Source organism: Taudactylus pleione, unplaced genomic scaffold, assembly GCF_031769625.1.
Source record: "Taudactylus pleione unplaced genomic scaffold, aTauple2 ptg000040l, whole genome shotgun sequence".
Classification (NCBI taxonomy): Eukaryota; Metazoa; Chordata; class Amphibia; order Anura; family Myobatrachidae; genus Taudactylus; species Taudactylus pleione.
In genome coordinates, this window is record NW_028284442.1 from 25331332 (window position 1) to 25349568 (window position 18237).

Sequence of the window (18237 nt, forward strand, 5' to 3'; positions counted from 1 at the left end):
CATTACAACAGTGTTGGCATTGTCAGTCAATATAATGCTGTCGACATAACAACGTACCTTTTAAAGACCCCCGTTGCAAAACAATGCTAATTTGAGAATGGATAAAACCTTGTACTTTAGCACACTGTTTAAGCAAGGACAGACGTGTGTTTTATCAACTCATCAAAAAGCTTTCCTGTAGCATAGTATAGCGTTCCTGCTAGGCTTCCTTTGCGGGGCCCGCACCCTGCCCCTTTTTTAAAAGTGAAAATGTGCCCTGCCCTTTTTCCAGCTCCCTGCTGGGATCGCCACGCTGACAGCCTGCAGGGATGTCTCAGCTCTCTCCGGTTGTCATCTCTTTCCGGCTGCATGGCTCCCCCAGCGAGTGAATAGAGACCGCACGGCATCTATTCACACTGCGGACGAGCTTGGGGGCAGCCCGGCATCTCCGTGAGAGCTGGTCATGCCCCCTACAGTGGTGAAAAGGGGGCGCGTCTGAAGGACACCCTTTTCTAATGACCACGCCCCTTTTCGGGTGCAGCAAAGTGCCCCTGACTGAGAGCCATCCTGGCCACTCTAGAAGGAACACCAATAATGTACTGTATACAGTACTTATTCAACATTCCCATAGAACTCCATTGCTACAGCTGACCACGCCACAGTGCAAACGTATTTTGGCACGTGTGTGTTCTGGTCCATTTGCTTACTTAATTTTTTTATTGACTGTTGAAGTCAAAGCAAGTTTAGTAACCGGATTGTGTGTGAGGCCATAGAGCTGCGCTATCACCTAGAATAAATAGTTCCCTCTGCTTTCTCCCTTGGTCAGAGCTTCAGGGGGTGCTGCATTCAGCTGTTTGTCTCAGAGGCTCTTTTACAACCTCAGGTAGGCAACACTGGGTGAGATTGTGGCTAGGTGAGGAGGGGGACCCCATGCACTACCACCTTAATAAGTGGGAGTGCGGCTTTAAGGTGACATTTAGTCATATACAGCTGAAACCTATTCATTCAATATAAGCACAACTCTTATTGGTCTGATAAACAAGTCTTCTTTTCAGACTTAAAATCTTAATTCAGAAGATACTGGAGTCTCTGATAACAGCATGTTTTCCTAGCTGATATTAACGTTCTCTTCCCAAGAGTGTTCTTTTGTCTAACACACAAATACAGTTCCAGGCAGACATTATTCATCGAGCACACTAATGCGTGGGAAGATCTAGCAGGCAGGGAATCTAAGCAAAGAGTTAGAAAGTATCAAGGCCACGTTACTGTATGAGCCATTGTGTCATCTCCCTCCTCTTATCCCATTTACAGGGTCTGATTTCAGAGGCTCAGAATACAATGGAGGCATCGGTACAGAGTGTCAGATGTTCAGACGGAAGAACACTACTTGTGGACTTGGCTCTGATTGAGGAGCTGGAGAAGGTGTACAATGCGGAAATGGCGTATGCCACATTCATCCCATTTTCTTGTCTCATAGGTAAGCACCTATCATATCTCTCTGCAATACGTGCACCAATCCAAATTACTATATCCAAGTTAGCTTGGTTTGGCTGATACACAGTTCATTACCATAAACTTAGGAGCTGATGTAGAGAAAGACCTACAATGTGAATAGAAAGGAGGGAAAGGGGGTAAACTTGGTAAGGCAAGACATGGACAAATTTGTTGGCACCCTTGCAGCTAATTGAAACAATGCTTCATTTCTCCTAAAAAGTGATGAAATTAAATGCTATGGTCTCATGTATACCTGTATGCCTTTACTATATCATAGTATAAAGTAGAGAAACTGTGAAACAAGATACATTTTTGTTTATTCTCCAAAGATCTTCTAAAATGGCCTGGACAGATTTGTTGGTTCCCCGTAGAAAAGGTAATGAATAATTGGATTGTAGTGATTTTTCAACTAATTGCTTTCTTGAATTAGTATCAGACATCTCTGCAATCTTCTACTCAGTCATTCATCCTATCTAATTATAGAGAAGTAGTCACTCTGCCGTTTAGTATCATTGTGTGCACTACTGTGATCATGGACCAGAGATAGCAAAGGAGAGAATTGTCTGAGGAGATCAGTAAGAACATTATAGACAAGCATGTTAAAGGTAAAGGCTGTAAGACCATCTCCAAGCAGCTTGATGTTCCTCAGACTACAGTTGTAAAGATTATTAAGAAATGTAAAGTCCATGGGACTGTAGCCTACCTACCTGGATGCGGACGCAAGAAGAAAATCTACTCCAGCATAAACAAAAGGATAGTGAGATTGGTAGAAAAAGAGCCAAGGGAAAGGTCCAAAGAGATACAAGCTGAACTCCAAGGTCATGGTACATCAGTGTCTGATTCCACCATCCAATGCTTTTTGAGTGACAGCGCGCCTCATGGAAGAAAACCCAGGAGGACTCCAATTTGAAAAAAACAATGCAAAAAAGCCAGACTGGAATTTGTCAGAATGCATATTGACTAGCCGCAATGCTTCTGGGAGAATGTCCTTTGGACAGAGGAGTCAAAATTGGAGCTCTTTGGCAAGTCACATCACTTCTATGTTCACAGACTAAGGCTGGGTACACATAAGGCGATATATTGGACCATATGTTGTTTTCAGGCAAATTGGAACGACCTATCTTTCACATCGCATAGTGTTTGCGCTTAATCGTGCTTTCACGTGCGTCAGCGGGGTTGTCCCATCTGATGTGCTGCACATCAGATGGGCCGACCACGTTGGCGATTGCATACGGATGAATACGGGATGGAAGGATATATTGCGCGGCCATGCACCGGATCGTGCAGTGTGTACGGCTGCCCGATATGTCTGGTCAGCTGGGATACACATCGTTCCGATGTGTATCCCAGCTTTTAAATGAAATTAAACTTTCAAATAAAAGAACACCGTACCTGCTGTGATAGATGGATGTGGCCTGGTTATGTTTTGGGGCTGCTTTGCTACATCTGGCACAAGGTGCCTCAAATCTGTACAGGACACAATGAAATATCGAGGCATTCTGCAGTGAAACATACTGCCTAGTGTCAGAAGGATCTGAGTCCGTCGCAAGTCATGGGTCCTCCAACAGGTTAATGACCCAAAACACACAGCTAAGAGCCCACAGTAATGGATAAAGCAAAACATTGGACTGTTCTGAAGTGGCTTTCTATGATCCCTTATCTGCTTTCTATAGAACATCTATGGAAAGAGCTGAAACATGCAGTCTGGAGACGGCACCCATCAAACCTGAGGCAGCTGGAGCAGTTTGCTCAGGAAAAGTGACCAGTGGCCAAACTACCTGTTGTCAGGTGCAGAAGTCTCATTGAGAGCTACAGCAATCGCTTGATTGGAGTTATTGCCTCTTTATAGGTTGTGCAACAAATTATTAGGTTAATGGTCCCATTGTTTTTGTTGGTTGACATTTTCATTTGTTTGAAATCCTCTGTTGCATCAAAAATCAAATGCAAAGTCTGATTTTATATAAAATATGGAATAAACAATGATGGATGCCACTTAGTCTCGTCAAATTCAAGTTATTTCAGCGAAAAATAGAGGGTCTTCTTATTTTCATGGAAGATTACCAAGTTTAACCACGTCTGTATAGAGTCCTATTTCAGTTTAATTTTATTTTTTCTAAAGATATAATATTAAAAGATAGATGTCTTTCACCAAAAGGTGATAAGAAAAAGAAAACTGATTAAAACCAAATGGTTGGCGACTTTGTACAATAGGGGGGTATATTTTCTAAGTGTAGGTTTTTAGAAGTGGAGTTGTTGCAACCAATCAGACTCTACTTTTCATTTATCTAGCACCTTCTAGAAGATAATAGCTAGAATCTGGTTGGTTGCTATAGGCAACATCCCGCACTTTAGTAAATATACCACTGAATGACAATATGATATTCAGGTTAGTTACTCTGGTCCGCTCAGTAATTATAATAAATTTCTCAACTCACTCTTATGATCCATAATATTCTGCCACATTGGCCGTGCTATATCCTGTTGATGAGCAAATTGTGGATTGAGTGCTGACACTTCATATCACATCTAATCTATTCACACACTGTTTATTTACCTGATATTGTCTAAATAGATACATTAGTATAGCCCAGTGTGTACGCTTTCCATTCGACTGCTCCATGTGTGTGTATGTATGTGTGCGCACTTTCCGTGATAATGGTCATGCTGGTCAGTATCTTAACCTATATGGGATACATTAAGAATCCAATTCAGAAGACAGATTTGACGTCTATAAGCAGGTCTTATACATACCTTCAATGCTCCATAGATAATCCGGGATGACCATATCATGTCAATTTTGCATACAACCACACAGGTTTTCTATAATGTGAAAAGTATGTGATGCTGTCGTTCTTCTAGTTTATCACAGTTGAATATCGCATATTGTGAGTGTAACCTTTCACTGATATTATTTTTTAGACCCCAGCAGCTAACGCCATCTGCAGATAGCGTTAGCCGTTGTGTCCTATGGGCACTTACCGCATTTGAGCCGGCGGAGGGATCTTCCAGATCCCTCCGCCGGCAATGGGCGCCGCTCATGTGCAGTCCGCGGGACTGCGCATGCGCAGCAGCCCGGAATGCGCTCCGGCCACATCGCAGGGACGGGATCTTTTCGGAGCCAGTCTCCGTGCATGTGCCGGGTCATACATTCGGCCGGTATGATCGCATTTTGCAATACGATCATGGGCGATACTGCATGCCCTGATCGCATTGCAAAATGCGATCCTTAATAAATGGGCCCCCAGGTGTATTGAAGAGAGGAAGGACTATGTGGTGTGATGATTTGTATAGGGTTCTTATTGCACCTTAGAACTATCCCAGTGTTGGGCAGAACATAATTATCTATCTCACTTATCACTATTAGCCACAGCGTGCCCTGCTGCCTTTCCCAGTGTTAATGTAAATTCCAGTCTGTATAGATGGCACTCGGGGTCTCAGTGATGTTAATAAAACATAGTCAAAAATAGCCAACGTTTCAGAGCTGTGCAATTACGCACGCAGACGGCCGACTGTTGCATTCTGTGCATGCGTACGCATCACTGTGCACGAAGGTCTCATTGCGATCGGACTGCGATTGCAGTGACTGCGCAGAGCCATCGCAGAGTGATTGATAGGAAGTGACCGTTCGGGGGATGGTCGGTGAAACGCAGGTGTGTTGGTGTGTTTGAATGCCATTACAGCGGCGTGCATAAATTAGCCACTATGATGCTATACGCAGCTTGGGCTTTCACTGCGTGCGCTGAGGTCAGGCCTTGTGCAAGCGTGCATGAGGCCCCGATGGTACTCGATGTTGCCGATGTTCTCGCACACTTGCAAGGTATTATGGATGTGTGTATGGGGAAGTAGGCATCCTTATGTAGTGCTGCGACAGCATAGCAATCGCAGACATTAGCATATTTTCGCAGCAGAACTGCGTGCATAATCGCAGTTGCGATCCGTAATGAGTCGGGCCCTCAATGTCTTGATAAGAGCTCACAGCAATGCCACCTGCAGATGTTAATGGGTATTACACCATTACACCAATATACTCTCATGCTTGCTCCAAGACGTCCGCCTCTTGTGGTTGATCTTCCCTGCCTGCAAGCACTGAGGAGCTGTAGGAGAGCTTGGCTGAAAACTTCCTTCAAAATACACTTTATCTGCAATATGGCCTTATTATTGTGTAGCTTTTTGAATGGTGCTTCCAAGCAGAGGAGACCTCTGTAATGGCTATGTCATATTTGGCGTTTTCATGGTCAATGACTTGGCATTGGTGCTCGTCCACTTAAACAAACATCCTTCTATCGGCTGGTACATGGGAAATTTAGTGAACGGCGTGTTTTCTCCCAGGAATGTAGCTGTATATGCATTTTGGCCAGATTGTCTAGTGCGTTCCTACCCATGCATTTCCGCAGACGCATGGAAGATAAACATGGGAAGCGCTTTGTTATTCCTTCCTGGAAAACACCATGTAATGACAGCCATATGTTTAGCCTTAAAACAAAATAAAAAATGTAAGCAAGTCCTCACAGAGTATGTCTAACCTCAGTGTAGGCTTTGAGGCCACAATACCATCAGTCTGTCTCGTCTACATTATGTCTATGCTAGTGAGCTTATATATACAGTGAGGTACTGTACATGAGGAAAGCGGTTCTGGAGTAAGTTAGGCTGCATCTTATGGTTTGGATGTAATCTCCAGGTTATTTAGTAATTAGAATGTTTTACCGCAATAGCGTTAACCTGTCTATGCTAATTCTGTAACTGCACATCAGCATTTTAATTGGCTAATTACATATTTTCACATTTTTCCCAACCAAACAAGCTTTTGCAACAGTAGTGAAAGTAGACAAGCCAGTAATTTTTTTTTTTTTTCCTTAGGTGATGGAATTGGTCAATTGGTGCCAAACAATGAGTTAATATGGAAATTAACAATGGTCTATCAAGAAGCCGTACTTCCGAAGGAAATTGATAGCCGAACACAACCCTTTGAGTATAGAGGAAGAATAAATTCTGCTATCTACAACTCGGAGGAAGACACCCAGTCAGGCACTTTTGGTAGCGTCCTGGTTGGCAACCGAATCCAAGTGCCAAAAGACAACCAGCAGCCAACACCAAGGTCATCCTTCCGTATACCCATTTTGGAGAACATCCATTCTGATGAAAATATTTTTAAGCAGGACCTTCAAAAGAGTGCCCACGGACTGTGCGGTAACTGGCTGGCGTACTGGCAGTATGAGATTGGTGTGAGCCAACAGGAACCTCACTTTTACTTCCACCAGATCAAGCTCCAAAGCTTTGCCGGGCACACTGGTGCAATAAAATGTGTTAAACCGTTAAGTGGAGAAGATTTCTTTCTTAGTGGCAGTAAGGACAAAACTGTCCGTTTGTGGCCTTTGTATAATTCTGGCGATGGGACCAGAGAAATCGAGTCGCGCCTCACATACGCCGAGCACAAGAAGACAGTGTTTTACGTGGGCCAGCTGGAGTCGGTGCAGCAGATAGTGAGCTGTGATGGAGGGGTCTGTATATGGGACCAATTTACAGGTATGGACAAAAGCTTGGCAAAAGCAAACCACCACACTGACGGTCTTTTCGTGCTGGCACAGCAATATTCCTATTATGGTGACTAAAAATTGTGACCATGATTTGTTTGTGGGCTATCCACACGTCATGTAGTGCTTCACATGCAGTCTAATTGTTCCACATGCCTATATTTTGGGATATGGTTAGATTTTTGTTTTTCAAAATATATTTTAAATACTGTTACTTAACAGCAACTGACTGCCATCATTCATACATAAAAGTCTTGCCCTCTGCACACATTAATATGATTCATCTAATACCTTGGCTAGAAATATAGCTATATATTTAGCTACATTGTTAGGGATGACCTATGAAATTCATCCTCTAATAGAAGTGCACTCAATTGCCACGCCATAATTTACACAAGTAACAACCCTCCCCCCCATTATCAGCTACATATAGTATGGTGCACTGCCTTGTACCATAGAGGAAACATGTCCGTCCGGTAAACATTTTTTTTTAATCATGTGATCACGTAATTCATAAATGCTTGGTACACGTTTGGCTTGTTTGTTTTATTATTGCAGCCCCCAGTATGTAAGCATGGCCCTTGAAGGATATTCCAAAGTGCATCTTAACTTTTAAATGCAGTTTTGTTCGTTAAACTGAAGAAGACGCATTGTTCTATTAAAAGTGATCAGTGCAGCAGAATCTGTGAAAAAGTCTTTCTCTGTCATCAAGATGGTGATGCCATTCGTCCCTGAAGGATTGGGCTGCAATCTCGCCCGTGTTGGTTTCTAGTGTATTGATATGCTTATGTAGTGCTGCGACAGCATAGCAATCGCAGACATTAGCATATTTTCGCAGCGGGACTGCGTGCGTAATCGCAGTTGCGATCCGTAATGAGTCAGGCCTTCAATGTCTTGATAAGAGCTCACAGCAATGCCACCTGCAGACGTTAATGGGTATTACACCATTACACCAATATAGCCTCATGCTTGCTCCAAGATGTCTGCCTCTTGTGTTTGAGATTCCCTGCCTGCAAGCACTGAGGAGCTGTAGGAGAGCTTGGCTGAAAGCCTCATTCAAAATACGCTTTATCTTCAATATGGCCTTATTATTGTGTAGCTTTTTGAATGGTGCTTCCAAGTAGAAGAGACCTCTGTAATGGCTGTGCCATATTTGGCGTTTTCATGGTCAGTGACTTGGCATTGGTGGTCGTCCACTTAAACAAACATCCTTTTATCGGTTGATACATGGGAAATTTAGTGAACGGTGTGTTTTCTCCCAGGAATGCAGCTGTATATGCATTTTGGCCAGATTGTCTAGTGCTTTCCTACTGTTATTGGTACCTAGTGTATTGATAGGCTACATTTTCACCAGTATTGGTTCCTAGTGAGTTGATAGGCTCCATTCTCACCGGTATTGATTCTTAGTGAGTTGATGGGCTGCATTCTCACCAGTATTGGTTCCTAGTGAGTTGATGGGCTGCATTCTCACCAGTATTGGTTCCTAGTGAGTTGATGGGCTGCATTCTCACCAGTATTGGTTCCTAGTGAGTTGATGGGCTGCATTCTCACCGGTATTGGTTCCTAGTGAGTTGATGGGCTGCATTCTCACCGGTATTGGTTGTTCGTGTATCGATAGGCAGCAAGTGAATTGATAGGCTGTATTGTCACTGGCATTGGTTCCTAGTGAATTGATAGGCTGTATTGTCACTGGTATTGGTTCCTAGTGAATTGATAGGCTGTATTGTCACTGGTATTGGTTCTTAGTGAATTGATAGGCTGTATTGTCACTGGTATTGGTTCCTAGTAAGTTGATGGGCTGCATTCTCACCAGTATTGGTTCCTAGTGAGTTGATGAGCTGCATTCTCATCGGTATTGGTTCCTAGTGAGTTGATGGGCTGCATGCTCACCGGTATTGGTTGTTCGTGTATCGATAGGCAGCAAGTGAATTGATAGGCTGTATTGTCACTGGCATTGGTTCCTAGTAAATTGATAGGCTGTATTGTCACTGGTATTGGTTCCTAGTGAATTGATAGGCTGTATTGTCACTGGTATTGGTTCCTAGTGAATTGATAGGCTGTATTGTCACTGGTATTGGTTCTTAGTGAATTGATAGGCTGTATTGTCACTGGTATTGGTTCCTAGTGAATTGATGGGCTGCATTCTCACCGGTATTGGTTCCTAGTGAGTTGATGGGCTGCATTCTCACCAGTATTGGTTCCTAGTGTGTTGATGGGCTGCATTCTCACCGGTATTGGTTGTTCGTGTATCGATAGGCAGCAAGTGAATTGATAGGCTGTATTGTCACTGGTATTGGTTCCTAGTGAATTGATAGGCTGTATTGTCACTGGTATTGGTTCCTAGTGAATTGATAGGTTGTATTGTCACTGGTATTGGTTCCTAGTGAATTTATTTGTTTGGAACACTACATGTAAGAAACAGATGCACTTTAATGTTAGTAAAAACAGTAGCTGTATGCTTATGTAGTCATTTTCCTTTAAATTTTTCCTGAAGTCAATATAATAATGTTGTTTTAAAACATTGTACTTGGTGTAAACAGTTATTTTTAAGCCCTATAATTGGAAATGTGACATAAGTACAGTTTTAGGTTATATTTCGAACATGGAATGTTCTAATAGAATTCCTGTTCTGCCATCTAGTGGAACATTCTGGTATTGGTTCTTCTCTAAACTTCTGAACCACTGATTTAAATTTACACACACGAGAACCTGTCACTACTTTGTTCTTTTCTCATTGTGCCCTTTGTGTCCCTCCTTCTGGCATAGAGCATAAAAAAACAGCACCCAACTCTATTCAAATGCCCAAATTTGGCCTGAGAGTCATAATTGTATTGCATTATGCCTGCTCCTAAGTTGACTGCGGGTAAATATGCAGGTGAGGTGGGACCCCCACTACTTATACATGGGACAGATGACCTAATTAATACAATAAGCCCTAGAGCTGGAGTTGTCTATTTTAAGCTAAATATGGAAAGATTGTCAATAATTTAGCTACCTTGTATTAAGTAGTTTTTCTTTTCCAGGGAATAATGTGGTCCAATCTATAACAGAACAGGCCATATCAGGATGTCACAGCTAGTAACATGCATCTAGGCCAGGGGTGGGCCATAAGCGGCCCTCCAGCTGCTGTTGAACTACACATTCCAGCATCCTTGCAAGAGTATTAGCATGGCCATGTGGCAGGGCATGCTGGTATGTGTAGTTCTGCAGTAACTGGAGGGCAGTTTATTGCCTCCCCCCTGATCTAGGCCGTACCCCGTGCAAAGCCATCGTGTGTATCTGATATTGGTGTGCCAGTATAAGTGGGACATTTATTAAGCAGTTCAGGTATCATTTTTTTTTACTTTAAAATGGTAATTGGAAAACTGTGTACACGTTATCTTTTTAGTTTGTAGTGTAGTTGTTTGCTGCACACATCTTTGTCATCATTTTGTAGTCATCCTGTTTGTGTGTTATATTTTCTAATGATCCATATAAATCGGTAAAGAAATTAAATCAGCCCGTCCTTATATATTTTTTCTTTACTAATGCAGTTACATAATACATACATTTTGTTTTTGATAGGTACAACCATTCGGACCTACGAGGCTGGCGATACTAAAGTGCCCATAACAGCCGTGGCCACGATGCCGCCTCCGTATTGCAGTGTGATTTTTGGAAGCTCTGACTCAATGCTTCGTTTCATTGACCCCCGGAAGCCAGGGCTTCAGGTATCTGATATCTGCTGATAATGCTTCTTCCCTAACTATCACCTTTCCTGTTTGTCTATCTCTGTTCGTTCTGATGTAAGCTGTGATGCCCAGTGTACCTGGGATGGTCCTCCTGTCTAAAAGCATGTATCTGCTGTCTGTTTCAATGGACGACACGACTCGCAGAGCGCTTTTTCCGATAATGTGTCTCAATCACCAGCAATGCGTAATATGTAACTAACCAAAGGCCCCTTACTGTTGGGTATACCTTTTAAAGACTTGTGAACAACATGAGAAAGAAACTATTAAGTCACTTTACTCCTCTTATACAGTGGAAGCAGGCCCTTAGTAACTATGGTAGAACATGATGATTGCGTTAGTCCTGGAGATCATTTAATAGTGGTGTTGGGAACCGATTTATATGAAGCGCATTGATGCTTCTCGCCTCCGCTCTTGCCAACCAATTGTAGGGATATTTTTTAATATGATCTGTCCACACAAATACTGTCTCTTCACGTTCTTTTAACACATACTCTTTCTCATGGCGCATTTTGATAATGATTAAATGCACTGTATGATCTTTCGATGTAATGTGAGCGCAAAATTAGGCAGAAGAATGCACATTTTTTCCCTCTTCCTCAAATGCAATTTAAAGCGGTCATGGGCTCTGCTCAGGAGTCCTGCACAGCTACAGATAATAACAAATTGCCAAGCGGGAGGGTATTACCTATTGGTGTAGAACCTGGGTGATAACAATAGGTACATGTGGAATGTGAAATGGAGGTTAGTCCACACATTGGTAACAGCGGTAACACACACCGTGATGACAGTGGTGACTATATCAGCGTTAATGCAGGTTATATACACCAGTAATCTGTCTCACCTCTGAGGAGCTAAGTACCGCACAGCTGTGCAGCACCGTTACACTCAAAAGACTGGGTACACACTAGACGATATGTCGTCCAATCCTGCATATTGAGTACATCGTCTAATGTTAGCGACCTCCCCCATCGGCCCTACAGCACGGGGTGGGAAGCTCCATGCTGCATTCTGCAGCATGGCATCGTTGGCGACATCTCCCCGTCTGACCTGGCATGTGTGTATGCACTTGCCGCATGCCGGGTCTCGTCGCCCGCAACCTCAAGCTTGGGTACACATCGTCTGATGTGTTACCCAGCTTAACGCGCAGGGTCATGCATGTGCCATGATGTCATTACACTGCGGTCACCGCACAGAGGGGACAGCACAGGAGCACACTCCTCTCCAACATTACCTTTGTATGGTACAGTATGGCGATGCTGAATGTTTGGTATAGTGATACCTCATAGGTCTGTAATGCTGTAAAAATTACAGAGGCCTTGGTAAAGAAAAGAGAGAGTTATTTCAATATGAGGACCAACATTTATGTTAGGAGAGCATTCGCTCCCCGTGCTCCCACCCTGGCTGTGCCACTGCACAGCGGCTGGAATGCTCTCTCTTACTACCATGCATCTCATGCTTCCTACTTTGGGGAGAGCAGAGCATCAAAGAAGATGAATGACAGAGCGCCTGGCTAATGTAAGCACCAGCATTTTGCATTGTAGTGTGGGGTTCCCTGGTGAGGAATACCCATTATAGTACTGATAAGGGGATTTATAAGCTTGATATTGAAATGAAATACCCCATTTTGAATGTTGCAAAGTAATCCTCTAGTACTCCTGTCTTTTATTTGTACCTTAGCATGAATTCAGGCTGGCTGGCAATGTGAATGCAGGACTTATCCGCTACCTAGCAGTCAGCCCAAATGGACGCAGCGTTGTTGCAGGATATTCATCTGGGTTCATTATACTGCTGGACACCAGGACAGGCCTGATTCTGAGAAGTTGGCCGGCTCATGAGGGTGACATCCTTCAGATGAAGGTAATATACATTCCAGGAATGTATTTATAAAACCTCAGTCACCCTGAGATCTCTTTATCCCAATGTTGTATCTCGTGGTAGCTACTGTTGATGATTTTTATCACTTTCCCAAGCCTGTTACATTTGTGATTATTACACACGTACGACTGCTCTGTGCCCCCAATCCATACATTGTGCTATTAAGTCTCTTCCAGCAAAGCGGTTTATGCCTGCGAGGAGATCCCCGGCTGCAGCAATATGTATTGGGATATTCTAATATGCAGGTCTTGGTTATCAGCAATTTCTGTCTTGTGGCAATCACTTTGGGCCTGATTCAGCGGCGGACGCAAATGCAACTGCAGTCGCTCACAGATCACCATTGCTAAAATATGACTTGCTAAAATATGCTAATGCCTTCTAAAGCCTAGCCGACATAAAAACGCCCACTGCTGCCTTCTCATACCCATCCAGTGTCACACTCCTGCGTAAACATTGGTACCATCGATGCACATCAAGCAGTCACACAGCATGTACGGCAGGTCTGACCAGCCACATACACTGCAGCTCTCCTTACACGCAGAGCGTTCTCATGCTGCCAATGTAATCGCTACAGCTAATTTATGCACTCCCATGAAACTGCGTTGAAGCAGTCAGACACGTCTGCTTTTACTGAACCCCCCCCTCCGTTACCACTTTCAAATGCTGAACACATGACACTCACTCTGCGAATGGATCCTCTGTGCGGACGTAATCGCGATGCACGCATGCGCAGTGGCAGATAATCGCTCGAGCTGCGTAAACTTTGACATTGCGTCCGCTGCTGAATCAGGCCCTTTATCCATAAGGGTAGAAGTCACTAATGCTTCTTGGCAAAAAAACAAAAAATGGAGCGTTATTCAGGAATACCGTCTGACTTTTATCATTCATCTGTAGTAAAAATGTATTACAACCCCAGTGACCACTTATTTTATATTTTTATTTGCAAGTATTACATGCATTGTTATAAACTCAAATAGTTTGGGCCTTGAGAAAACCCCACAGTATAATGGCAAATAATCTGTTTAATTACTGTATATACTTGAGTATAAGTCGACACAAATATAAGCCGAGGTACCTACTTTTATCACAAAAAACTGGGAAAACGTATTGACTCGAGTATAAGCCTAGGGTGGGAAATGGCAGCAGCTGGTAGTGCCCCCAGTAGTAATTCTCTCTGGTTGTGCCCCCTGTAGTAATCCCCCCTGGTAGTGCCCCCAGTGGTAATCCCCCCTTTTAGTGCCCCCAGTAGTAATCCCCCCCTGGTTGTTCCCCCAGTGGTAATCCCCCCTTTTAGTGCCCCAGTAGTAATCCCCTCCTGGCAGTACACCCAGTGGTAATGCCCCCTGTAGTAATGCCCCCCTGGCAGTGCCCCCAGTAGTCGTCCCCCCCCCAGTAGAGAGAGACGTAATAAAAAATTAAAAAAGAATCACTTACCTGAAACCCCCGCTCCTGGTCCCGCCGCTAACAGCTCCTCCGGCCACTTTGCATGGGAGAGACGTCATTATTCATGACGTCTCTCCCATTACCCACTGCGGGAGCCGGAAGATGGCTCCGGCGGCTGTGTGTTTGTGCTGTGTAGCGCTGACCGAACTCCGTCCGGTCAGCGCTACACACTTCACTCGAGTATAACTCGAGGGGGTACTTTTTCAGCACAAAAAATGTGCTGAAAAACTCGGCTTATCCTCGAGTATATACGGTATATCTGTTTGAAAATGAAACTAAACTGACCTTAATTTCTAGTCCCAAATAATGGTAGTCACATTGCACATCAACTTCCTCATCAGCAATATCATCGATTATCGTGGGTGAGCGAGATTGAAGCTGTCAGACCAGTTTCTCTGCTACGTAACTTCAGTTTTAGATTTTACAAAGAGGGAAAAAATATTTTAGATTTCACTTTAGGTTTCTATTAGTTGAACATTTATTTGGCACCTTTTCATGTATTTTACCTTGTACAGCGCCATGTTTTCCCCTATAAACAGATTTTAGAACTACATTTTTTTTTTTTTAACAGAATCCTTTTCCTTATGCATTTTTTTATTATTATTATTAATTAACTTCAGCTGCAGACAGCACTGAATAAGGAAACCTTAATTATTTTATACACCAGGTAGTCTTTGGGAGTATAGTCGGGTCACGATATGCCGATGCGCACATTCCTGTCATGTGATGTTAACCTAATATCACTGATGTTTCTGCACACCTTTATGGGGTGTGAGGTAAAATTATCGATGTCGGTGATCACAATGTGCCGTTCCCAAACGCACATCACACAATTGAATTGCCTCCTTTAAATCCAGGGTATATAAACTTTTAGTTGTGTAGTTTGTTCTGTGTAGAGTTTTAGGCTGCTTTACTCAATTGTTTGATTGATTGTATTTTTTTTTGCATTAATTGACACTTTTCTGTACATGGAACCCCAATAGTGTCATTCCATTGTTCACCATGTCTATCTCATATTCACATTTCATTTTAACATTGTTAAACTCCTCTGATAATTATAATTGTTGATACAGTAGATTTTAAATTATCCATTGTCACATCTCCTAGCACTCCTGCTCCTCATCCTCCTCATCCTCTTCCCAATTCATGTCTTGGGAATCTGGAACTTTTTTGCAAATGGGCTCATCCAAACGGAATATTGGGACATCGTTTGATTCTAAATGATAAAAGTGTGCATAATTGAACATGAATTATGCACGGTTCCTGCAATGTGATCTAGTTCCCATAATGGCTGCCTCTAAGCAGGTGGCCCAGTTAAAGGCTTTTAAGCTGGGTACACACGGTACGATCGGTATGATCTGCACAACCAACAATATTGCTGAACGATTTCCCGTGAACTTTTCTGTAGTGTAGGACAAACGATATTGAGTGTACACGCTGAAAGATATCTATAATAAATATCTTTCAGTGAAGTCATCCTGCCACATCTCTTAACATGAAAATCGTGATGAAATCGTCCAAGTTAGCCTGCATGTACGAACGACCATAGATGATATTATCGTCCATCGTTTGCTGCTTAAAAATGAACGATTTATCGTTATCGTTCATAAAAATCGGACCGTATGTACGCACCATTAGAGGTCAATCCAATTAGGTGCGAGTAGCGAGTTTGTTTCATGAAACTCGCAGGCTTCACACGAATGCGAGCTCCCGAGAATACTCCAATCCAATTAAAAGTGTCTATTCCGCGGTACTCGCAGCTGAGGTTTGCGAATTTACTGCAAAATGTGATGTGATGGAAGTGCATGTAAAAGTGGGGAGACCATCCTGGACCCCCAAAATTTGATAATTTCATTACCAGGACCGTATAGAAGGTAGTTTGTGGGCATTAGGAAAGTACTGAAGGTTTTTTAAATGGTGTCAAATAGCTGATAAGTGATTATTTTAAAAAATTAAAAAAAAAAAAAACTAACTTTTTAATTTACTCTCAAACGAATTAAACGAAAAATGCAAAAAAATAAGTAGGAAAAAGAGATTTTGGGGTACTTTTGGAAAATTGTGAAATAAACTGATAAAAAAATACAGTCATTAAATTTGGGGTGCTTAAACTAATTGGAAACTTTCTATTGTCTAATTAGTCATTAGGGAAGGGGTTGAGCTTGATGTGGGGGGGGGGGGGGGGGTCGCACCGCTGGCCAGTGATGAGCCACAGCCGGCCAGTAACACCAGGGACAGGGCCACACAGAAGGCCAGTTACACCAGGGCCACACAGATTGGCCAGTTACACCAGGGCCACACAGATTGGCCAGTTACACCAGGGCCAGGGCCACACGGATGGCCAGTTACACCAGCGCCACACGGATGGCCAATAACACTAGTGACAGGGGCCACAGCAGGCCAGTGACATTAGCGACGGGGACCACACAGCCGGCCAGGGCGGGGACCTCACCTTTCAGGGCGCTCCACTCCACCAGTGCCACAAAAGGTCATCGTTCTTCACCTCAAGACAGAGCTGCCTCAAGGGAGGCCGGTGCGTCACCGCCATCATCCAGCAGCGGCAGTAGCTTTCGGATGTTTTTCTGTAGGGCAGACAGGCCCGCAACGTTCTGCAGCAAGTCCGTCCCCTCCAAGCCGGTGCTGCCGTCATCTCCCCCATCCTTATCCGATATCACAACAGAGGCAGGAGCAGAGGGGGCGTGAGTGAGCTGGGAGCGTGGGGAGAGTGACTGAAGTCGGAGGGAGCGGCTGCTGTAAAAGGCGGTCCTGGGGATTCTGGGAGATGTAGTACTACTCGCGTCCATCTCCGGCCGGTCTGTGCCCAAGCGGGGGAGGAGACACTGCCAGCAGCTATACGTTGAGAATCTGCCGGTGGCGATTGGTTGAGAAGACACCGCCGGCGGTGATTGGCTGCTGCGGTGTTACACGGGTCCTAGAGGACCCACTCTGTTTTAAAATCCTGTGTATTTTGCGAACAGTATAATTGGATTGTGAGCTCGTTTGGGTAGATTAATATTATTATTATCCTTTATTTATGGAACAGAACCTTTTGCTGCCAGAATAAAGAGAGCACTCCGGTATGAATATTTAAATATATCCATCATGTGGCGAAGGATGCGTCTCCTCTATCCTTTGTAGACTTGCCACCCGCATTGCATATATGTCAGTGTGTTTCCCTTGCTGAAGCACACAAAGCTTTGCAGGATACATAATTGCATCATTCAAATGAAGATCTCTGGACCTCTGCAGAATCCTCAGGTTATACAAAGACTTTAATGCTCACATTACAGAACTCTCTTCTCACACGCCAGCTGATAGATGTTGGGCCTGTTATAGTGTTGGAAACCAATCAGATGTATGTTTCTGAAAAGTAGCATGTTGAAAATAAAATGCATTTATTCTCTATTAAGCAGAGTTTTATCTGCACGTGCGCCTGGTCAGCATCATGCGGACTTGTATATACCCTATACTGCAAACATATGCTTCCAATTCAGCGCCATTTCTCTTACACCTATATCTGCATGGGATGCATTGTGATCTCGCCCTCTCTGAAGTTTGCCTATGTAAGAATGCTCCTTTACACCCCAGTTCAGCCTCTTCTATCGTAACTGTAGATGTAACTGAAATGTGTATGTTTCTGCATCGCCCATCCATGCGTGCGGCCATTTCTGAGCACGTGCAGCACAAGATGCGCATCCACCTTCTACAAGTATAACATACTTCTGACCTCTTCATTAGCCGAAATCGAAGTACACTGCATGTTACCTACTCTCTTCTCAGTCGCCTACGTGCTGTCCCTCTTTCTTGTCAATGGGCTCTGGCGAAGATCAGGTCAGTTTAATAACTATTAGAACATATGACCGCAAATAGCTGATGACACAGTTTGCAGCTGCTGATTGGAGAAGGGATGGTCCACAGCCTGTAATATGTTTGGCCCAAGAGTCACCATGCTGGCCACTGCGTCTGCCATGACACACTGCTCGGTGTTTCTTATTAGGCATAGCTAAGCCCCAGGGTGTGGTATATTTAGTTGACAGTCATCATTTTGACATTGATAAAAATGTCGACATGATTATAATGTTGACAAAACGTCCCTGGTGTTCTAGTGGTGACTTACTTGTTATGATGGGTTCAGCAGCTCCAGTGGTGTCTACCGGTTATGGCGTTCTTGTCCTGATGACTTCCGG

At 43.6% G+C, this 18237-nt stretch overlaps 1 protein-coding gene across 2 annotated transcripts in view; it reads left to right on the plus strand.

The window, feature by feature from the left end:
- WDR81 (WD repeat domain 81) overlaps positions 1-18237 on the plus strand; it is a 50772-nt gene that overhangs the window by 22362 nt on the left and 10173 nt on the right. For both annotated transcript variants that reach the window (XM_088454877.1, XM_088454873.1), the window contains exons 7-10: positions 1291-1456; positions 6331-6996; positions 10569-10714; positions 12413-12592. In XM_088454877.1, coding sequence (XP_088311003.1) covers positions 1291-1456; positions 6331-6996; positions 10569-10714; positions 12413-12592 — 1158 coding nt within the window. The remainder of the gene's footprint in view (positions 1-1290; positions 1457-6330; positions 6997-10568; positions 10715-12412; positions 12593-18237) is intronic.